Raw genomic sequence first — 7,763 nt, 5'->3', positions numbered from 1 at the left:
GCTTTGTAAACACTGGCTTCATTTCTGAAAGATTTCTAATCCTGCATCTGTTCCTGCCAAAAATAACCAAGAGCTAAAATTGGAGCTACTTCAAAATATCAATGGCCATGATAAAATTGACCTTTGTATATCAAGGAGGTTTCACTGGCCAATAGAAAGGTTTTGCCCTGTTTATTTCTGCGACAGAAGGGAAACAGGAAGAAGATTCAGGATACCTCTTCTTACCTTGGTCTTGGGAACGTAACAGTGAAAAAAAAGTCATGTGTTCGCCTAGAAAAGTAAGTAATATTTTTTATCTATAATTGCAAGTAGCACATCAATGTTTCCATAACACTCTTCAGACGCATTTACAAAATAAGCTAAATATCATGCACTGATAAAGGGTAACGGTTAAAAGTGCTAAAGCTGAATTCTAGCATTCAAATTACTATTTCAGGTCAAAATTAAAATATAGAATACACCATCAACTTCTGCAGAGAGTTATTTTCTGATAATACCCTATAAACCAGTCACGAGTAGAACTGAGAAAGTAACAAGCTTGTATTTGCATGGCCCATTTCATAACCTCAGGTCATTGCAAAACATCCTGCAGCCAGTGCAGTATTTTTGAACTGTAGTCAGAGCTATAATGTAGACAAGTGTAAGAAGGTATCACAAATTGCAGTGAGAATAAATAGTCATAGAGTCATAGAGTCAAACAGCATGGAAACAGACCCTTCAGTCCAACCAGTCCACACCGGCCATGTTCTGAAACTAAACTAGTCCCACCTGCCTGTGCTTAGCCCATATTTCTCCAAACATTTTCTGTTCATGAACTTATCCAAATGTCTTTTAACTGTAACTGTACCTGCATCCATCAGTTCCTCTGGCAGTTTATTCCACACACAGCCCACTCTCTGTATGAAAACGTTGACCCTTGTGTCCTTTTTAAATTTTTCTCCTCTCACCTTAATAATATGCCCACTAATGTTGATCTCCCCCACCCTAGGGAGAAGATCCTTGTCATTCACCTTATCTATATTCCTCATGATTTTATAAATAAGGTCTCAGCCTCCTATGCTCCAATGAAAAAAAGTCCCAATCATTCCAGTCTATTTTTATATTTCGAACTGTCCATTCCTGGAAACATCCTGGTAAATATTTTCAGAACCCTCTCCAGTTTAATAATATCTCTCCTAATACAGGGAGGCCAGAACTACACACAGTTTTCCAGAAGAGGCCTCAACAATATCTTGTACAACCTCAACATGACATCACAACTCCTATACTTAAATGTATGAGCAATGAAGGCAAGCATGCTAAATGCCTCCTTAACCACCTTATCTACCTGTGGTGCAAATTTCAAAGAATTACATACCTGAATCCCTCGGCCTCTGTTCTACAACACAACCCAAAAGACTGGACAGTCTGCTTTAGTGATGTTATTGTGAGATACCATTGGCTGAAATACCAAGAAAAGTCTTGTTCTTCTTCAAACAGTGTCATGCGATTGTTTAGTTCTACCTGACAGGATGTGCAGAGTCTCAATTTAAGATCTCATCTGAAGGACAGAAGTCAAGACAGCGCAGCTCACACTATTACACTAAAGTATTAACCAAGATTATGTGTTCAAGTGTAACATAAGCCCATGACATATAAAGTAGAATGCTACGACAGAGGCAATGCTGACACTTCTATTTGCTCATAAATGCTATGTCATGGCACAAAGGGAAATACAGTCACCATTTTGTCTTATTTACTTTTTATTCTTTTGTTTTGTCAATTGTGTGTAAGATCTTTTTATCCTCTGCATCCAGGATGGATTTTATAATCGAGATAGGATACCACTTATCGATGCTATCAATACCATTATATAACATGCTCCCCCTAAGAATTTTCAATCAACTTCTCCAGGTGGCCATTGAGTCTTGTCAAAGATCACAATCAGTCCAATGACTTGTTTACTGGATCATGCTTGAGCAGAAGATCTTGGGCCAGAATTTTATTGCTCTCATTCCAGGAGTGAACTGGCGTGAGTGGGTTTGCTGTACGTGTAGAAACTCTTTGCCTGAGCCATGTAAATCAAAGTTGAGGTTTCCAATGTCAAGGAGACAAACCCATTCCTTATGTCTTCGGCAAATCGATGAGGCCACAATTTTTGCAGTAAATCTTGGGCATGGAGTTCTATAGCACCCTGATTGTATGCACCTGTTCTAGAGATTTTAATTCTGATTCCCCCCACTCATTCTCCATACTGTTTTAAAATCCTTCCAATAATTTTCAACTTCTCTTTCAAGACCTGCAATTAAGTTCTTGCCTATCAAACAGTGACTGTCAGCCTTCTCTTCAGTGGGGTATTCTAACCACAGTCCCACCTATAACCTCCCGAGCCATTCTCAGTATGTTGTTGCCTCAGACCCCCTGACACATGTATTCTGTGTTTTACTGCGATTAATCCTTCACCAGTAATGACTCAAGTGTGATAGGTCCTGTAGTAGAGGGGCATGAACATTGAAAAAAAGTAATGTTGCTTCGTTAATAGTCCATTAGCATTAAATTATGTATGTACCATAAACATGGGATTCTCTCAATCTCTTGAAAACAGTACAGTGGATGACCTATAAATTTATGCTCATTTATGTTGCTCAGGAAGTTAGACCATGCTGAAGTGATAGAGACAAGATTACCATTGTATTGTATGATTACTGTGCCTTCTTTCTGATTTCATATTCAGTGCAACCATAAAATATAGATGTTTCAGATCATTAGTTTGAATGCACTTGACAATTACCATGACATTCTACTTTTTGTGATAATACTTACATTAACTGAGTATTACAAATTCTGAACACATCATATCATTGTCTAAAGTATGTCACAGTTATGTGTAAGATCCTTTATATTGTACCACACCTAAGCTGTACTTTCAGGAATCTGGGGAAAGTGTGCATTTTCTGAGGAGCTGAGGGAATGTGGGTGTCATCATTTGATTGCGGGAATTTAGGAAAACCAATAAAATCAGATAGTACACACTCACTCCTGCCTTTCTGTGTTCCAAAAGTCAGTTCTCCAGTTCTCTTCTAAAGTGTGCGAGTCACTTGACAAAGTATTCCTGTGCCACAAGCTGGCTGATGTCATTGTGATCACCCCAAAAAAAGTGAGTACATTCATGACTTTCATAGTCAGAGAATGGCTGCATGACTGTGCCTGCTGGTCTTCGTGCAATAGGATTAGAATTAGAGTTAGAATATTCTTTATTGTCGCATGTATTTCAGTACAGAGGGAGTACAATGAAAAGTTTTTACAATGGCTGCCTCTAATGGCACCATCGGAGCTACAAATACTTAGGTACAAATCTTGGATAGAAAGAGGAATTTAAAAAAATGAAAGGAAAATTAGTAGCATTACTTAGTGTCTAAAATAAAAGTTATAAATAAGATAGTTATAGCATAGTTAAAGGATTGACATTACAATCTGGTAAAGAGTTTCAAATAGCAGCAGCTCAGCATGTGGTCTGACCACTTGCGGCAGACTCCAGTCCAACAATGGCCCTGTTCTGCTCCAGCCTCCAGTCCGCTCGTCACTAGCACTCAGCTGCAGCAAGATAAGTTGCACTGCTCCAGGTCTCTTTCCCCTCGCATTGCACCAGGACTCACTTCCCCTCATGTTGCACAAGGTCTCGTTTCCTTCACGTTGCACTGGGACTCGCTTACCCTCGTGCTACTTCAGGTCTCAATAAATTACAAGTCTTCTCTGCTGATTCAATAATAAAGCACACACTTTCTAAAATGCATCTCGTCACATAGGTCCTCCAAGTTTCTGCACAACCTTTGGGGTTTGAACAAATATCTAATGGGACACATTCTTAAAAGTGTCTTCACAAACTTCTGCTCCTTCTCTTCTATGATAATGGTATTTATCTCCCACAGTAAATGACATAACTGCTGCTAAGACACTCTAACAGTGGACTGAATGTCAATATTTTCAAGTGCAGAAACAATCAGAAATAAATGCAAAGCTATATCAGCAAAAGGCAATCAAAGTCACTCCGAAACATCAGACACAGCATTTGGGACTGTGAAATTCTGCAGGGGCGGGAATGGAAAAATCCAAAATTCTGAAAATCATGAAAGAAATCCTGAAAATACTCGGCAGGGCTTGGCAGCATCTGTGGAGAAAGAAGTAGCACCAACAGGCAGAATTTTGCCATAAAGTGAGGCATTTTTGGAGCCAAGTGTTCCACCAATTTGGCACAGGAGGATGATATGTCAGCAACCCAATTTTTTGCTGCATTACACTTGAAGGGCACAGTGCCACCCAGTTGGATGTGATGGGAAAGCAATTAAGTTGATGAATTAGGATCTTGAGTGATCTGTTAATCAGTTTGGTTAGGGAGATACAGGTCCCATGCTTCATTAGCAATTTGTCAGTGAGAATGAGACATTTTCAGAGTACAAAGCTATTAATGAAAGCAGCAACTATTAATCCCATTGTGAAAAAGGAGGAGCCCATTTCCGCGTTCCACAAAGACCGTTCCCTCCGTGACTACCTGGTCAGGTCCACACCCCCCCTACAACTCACCATCCCTTCCTGGCATCTTCCCCTGCCACCACAGAAATTGCAAAACCTCGCCCACATCTCCTCCCTCACCTCCATCCAAGGCCCCAAAGGAGCCTTCCACATCTATCAAAGTTTTACCTGCACATCCACCAATGTCATTTATTGTATCCGTTGCTCCCAATGCGGTCTCCTCTACATTGGGGAGACTGGACGCTTCCTAGCAGAGTGCTTTTGGGAACATCTCCGGGACACCCGCAACAATCAACCCCACCGCCCTGTGGCCCAACATTTCAACTACCCCTCCCACTCAGCGGAGGACATGGAGGCCCTGGGCCTCCTTCACCGCCGCTCCCTCACCACCCGACGCCTGGAGGAAGAACACCTCACCTTCCCCCTCAGAACCAGGGCATCAGTGTGGATTTCACCAGTTTCCTCATTTCCCCTTCTCCCACCTCACCCCAGCTCCAGCCTTCCAGCTCAGCACTGTACCAATGACCTGTCCTACCTGCCTATCTTCCTTTCCACCTATCCACTCCACCCTCCTCTCTGACCTATCACCTTCATCCCCACCCTCATTCACCCATTGTACTCTTTGCTACCTTCTCCCACCCTCCTCTCTGACCTATCACCTCCATCCCCACCCCCATTCACCTATTGTACTCTATGCTACTTTCTCCCCACCCCCCCTCTCATTTATCTCTCCATCTGCAGCACCCTGCCTCCATTCCTGATGAAGGGCTTTTGCCCGAAACGGCAATTTTCTTGCTCCTCGGATGATGCTTGACCTGCTGTGCTTTTCCAGCATCACTCTAATCTATTAACATTACCACCAACTCATCAGGCTGGACGTAAACATCCAAGATTGGAGGTGCTGAAAGTGGAAGGGTGGATCAGTGGTGATATGGTGAGGGGGTTGTTGAAATAGGACTTTTTCTGGCTCACTGTATGCTGCTGCCAGGGAAATTGAGGCTGTTGCTGTATAGGGTGCTACCTACCCATAGTGGGCTGGTGCTACATGAATGAGCAGCAGCCACTGCATCAAAAGCAGTTTCCTTGTGCACACGGATGAAGATCTGCTGATTCAAGGGTAAGAGGCAAGTAGTGGCTGATCTGTGCACCACCCTGAAAGAGGACTTTAATCTGGAGGAGGTGAATTGACACTGTCTATAGAAACCACAATGAGAGCTGCCTTGACATTTGGAACCCTCTGACTTGTTTCAGGGTGTTGGCTGCAGACCTGGTGGAATTTCACAGGCAGTCACAGCATCGCTGAGGTGATGGACACTCTGTGTAAGAGGGCACCAGATTTCTTCACATTCACCACAGACATGGCAAGTCAGGCACAGGACACTCTGTGGTTTATCTAACTGGCAGGATTCCCACAGATGTGGGGAATGAGTGACTGCACCCATACGGCCACCAAACCAGTGTGACTCGTGGTTTTCATTCACAAAGAAGTGCTCCATTCATTCAACATGCAACTGGCGTGTTATGAAGGTGTAAGGGTACTGTACCTTTAAGAGAGTTGAAAGCTAGCAAGGACTTAGAGAGGCATATAGAGTACTGGAAAATTTATAATGTGACATTTGGTCCAGCAGTTAGCAGTACTTGAGTTGCTATGAGACAAAAAACTTTCAAATTTGGCCAGTCAGTTTAAATTATGCCCCAAAATACCAAACTTCAATCAAGTTTGAATTTGATATTTTGACAATATTAACATCAATGGAATGATTTGATGTTTTGGCGTATAAATATTAAACAAATTGAACTTTTGGAGGAGAACATCCAAGCCGCTAACACATGCAGACTGTCCACAGAATAGCTCTCTTAAAGGTACCTTTATCTATCAATGATCTGTTAAAAACAGAAATCCTAAGAAGAAACAAAGATGGAGAGAGATACAAAAAGAAAATTTGACAGCTGGCTGGTTTGAAATTTGAATTTTTGGTGAATCTTAATCAGGGGTTTTATCAGACTAGTGTTGTAGAGGGGAAGATAAAAGATAGGTTAGAGAAAGGAGTTGTAAATAGTTGTTAATTAATTATTCTCTGTTAAACTTTTTAAAAAGTTGTTAACTTTTACTTTAAATAATGACTTTTGGGAATAGTTCCTTGCCTCTTGAATTTCAACAGATTGTAGCATGGATTAAATCATTTCTGTGTTGCAGGTTTAAATTAGCTGGGGGGGGTTACCCCGTGACGTAACAGTTAACTTTCCCTTTTAAAGATTGGCCAAATTTGATTTTTTTTAATGTCATAACAACCGCTAGCTGCTTGATCAAATGTTACATTGTAAATTTTCCAGTACTCTGTGTGCCTCTCTAAGTCCTTGCTAGCTTTCAACTCTCTTAAAGGTACAATACCCTTACACCTTCATAGCAGGTGCATAGCCATTATAAGCAGCTACTTCCTTTGGGTGTGCACTACATTTCCTGGGAGCTGTCATGATACATTCATCCTCAGGCAGTGGCAGGTGCTGAGGGTGTTCAAGGCACTGCCAGCACTATGGGTAACTCCTGGCTGACAAGGGAAAAGATGGTTGATGACACCAGTGTGCAGCTCCACAATAGAGCTGTACGTGTGTTTTAATGACAGCATTCCATCACATAGGACCACAGTGGAACAGGTCATGTGCCTGCAGAAGATGGGACCACATCTGGTTGGTGGTGCTCTCCATTATGCCCTACAGAAAAGTCAAAATTTGGAGGTGATCTGCTGTGAGTTACACTACATGGATCTGCTGAGAGGGCTGGAAGTGGTGATGGTTCCTGAGGAAGAATGCTCTGCCTCAATGTTGGAGGAGGAGATGATGGTCCAGCTGCAATGCAAGGACATCTTTTGCTCACACTAATGAAGCAACACACTGACCAGGATGGCAGGAATGTCCTGATCCAGGAACACTTCTCCTAAGACCATAAAATCCTGAAGTGGACTCTTCCCATTGGGGCATCTCTCTTTATCGATTCTGACTAATACAACAGGCTACAATACACAGATGTCCCCTGCTGTGGTGCCATCATCAAACAATACACCTGCACCGTCCACACAATAACCCTGGCCGTCTTTTTAATTAGGCACCACCTCATATTGCTGTTGTTCTTCCCAAAAATAATATACATATTATTACAATCACAGCTGAAAGTCATACTGGACAAGTCAGTTTCTAGAGAGAAACCTGGCTTGATCGACCATAAGTCTTATTTTTCATCTTTGTTTACTGTGAAG

The 7,763-nt window shown here is 42.0% G+C and overlaps 1 protein-coding gene across 1 annotated transcript in view; it reads left to right on the top strand.

The window, feature by feature from the left end:
- The first annotated feature begins 241 nt into the window (after window positions 1–241).
- The window catches only part of rsu1 (Ras suppressor protein 1), a 169,667-nt gene continuing 162,145 nt past the window's right edge, over window positions 242–7,763 (top strand). Inside the window, exon 1 of the mRNA XM_043690376.2 lies at window positions 242–278. Within this exon, the coding sequence (XP_043546311.1) occupies window positions 261–278 (18 nt within the window). The 5' untranslated portion in view covers window positions 242–260. The remainder of the gene's footprint in view (window positions 279–7,763) is intronic.

Source organism: Chiloscyllium plagiosum, unplaced genomic scaffold (genome assembly GCF_037043375.1).
Source record: "Chiloscyllium plagiosum isolate Xiang-an unplaced genomic scaffold, Cpla_swu_hap1 HiC_scaffold_5, whole genome shotgun sequence".
NCBI classification, from domain to species: Eukaryota; Metazoa; Chordata; class Chondrichthyes; order Orectolobiformes; family Hemiscylliidae; genus Chiloscyllium; species Chiloscyllium plagiosum.
This window is presented reverse-complemented; position numbering and strand designations above follow the sequence as displayed.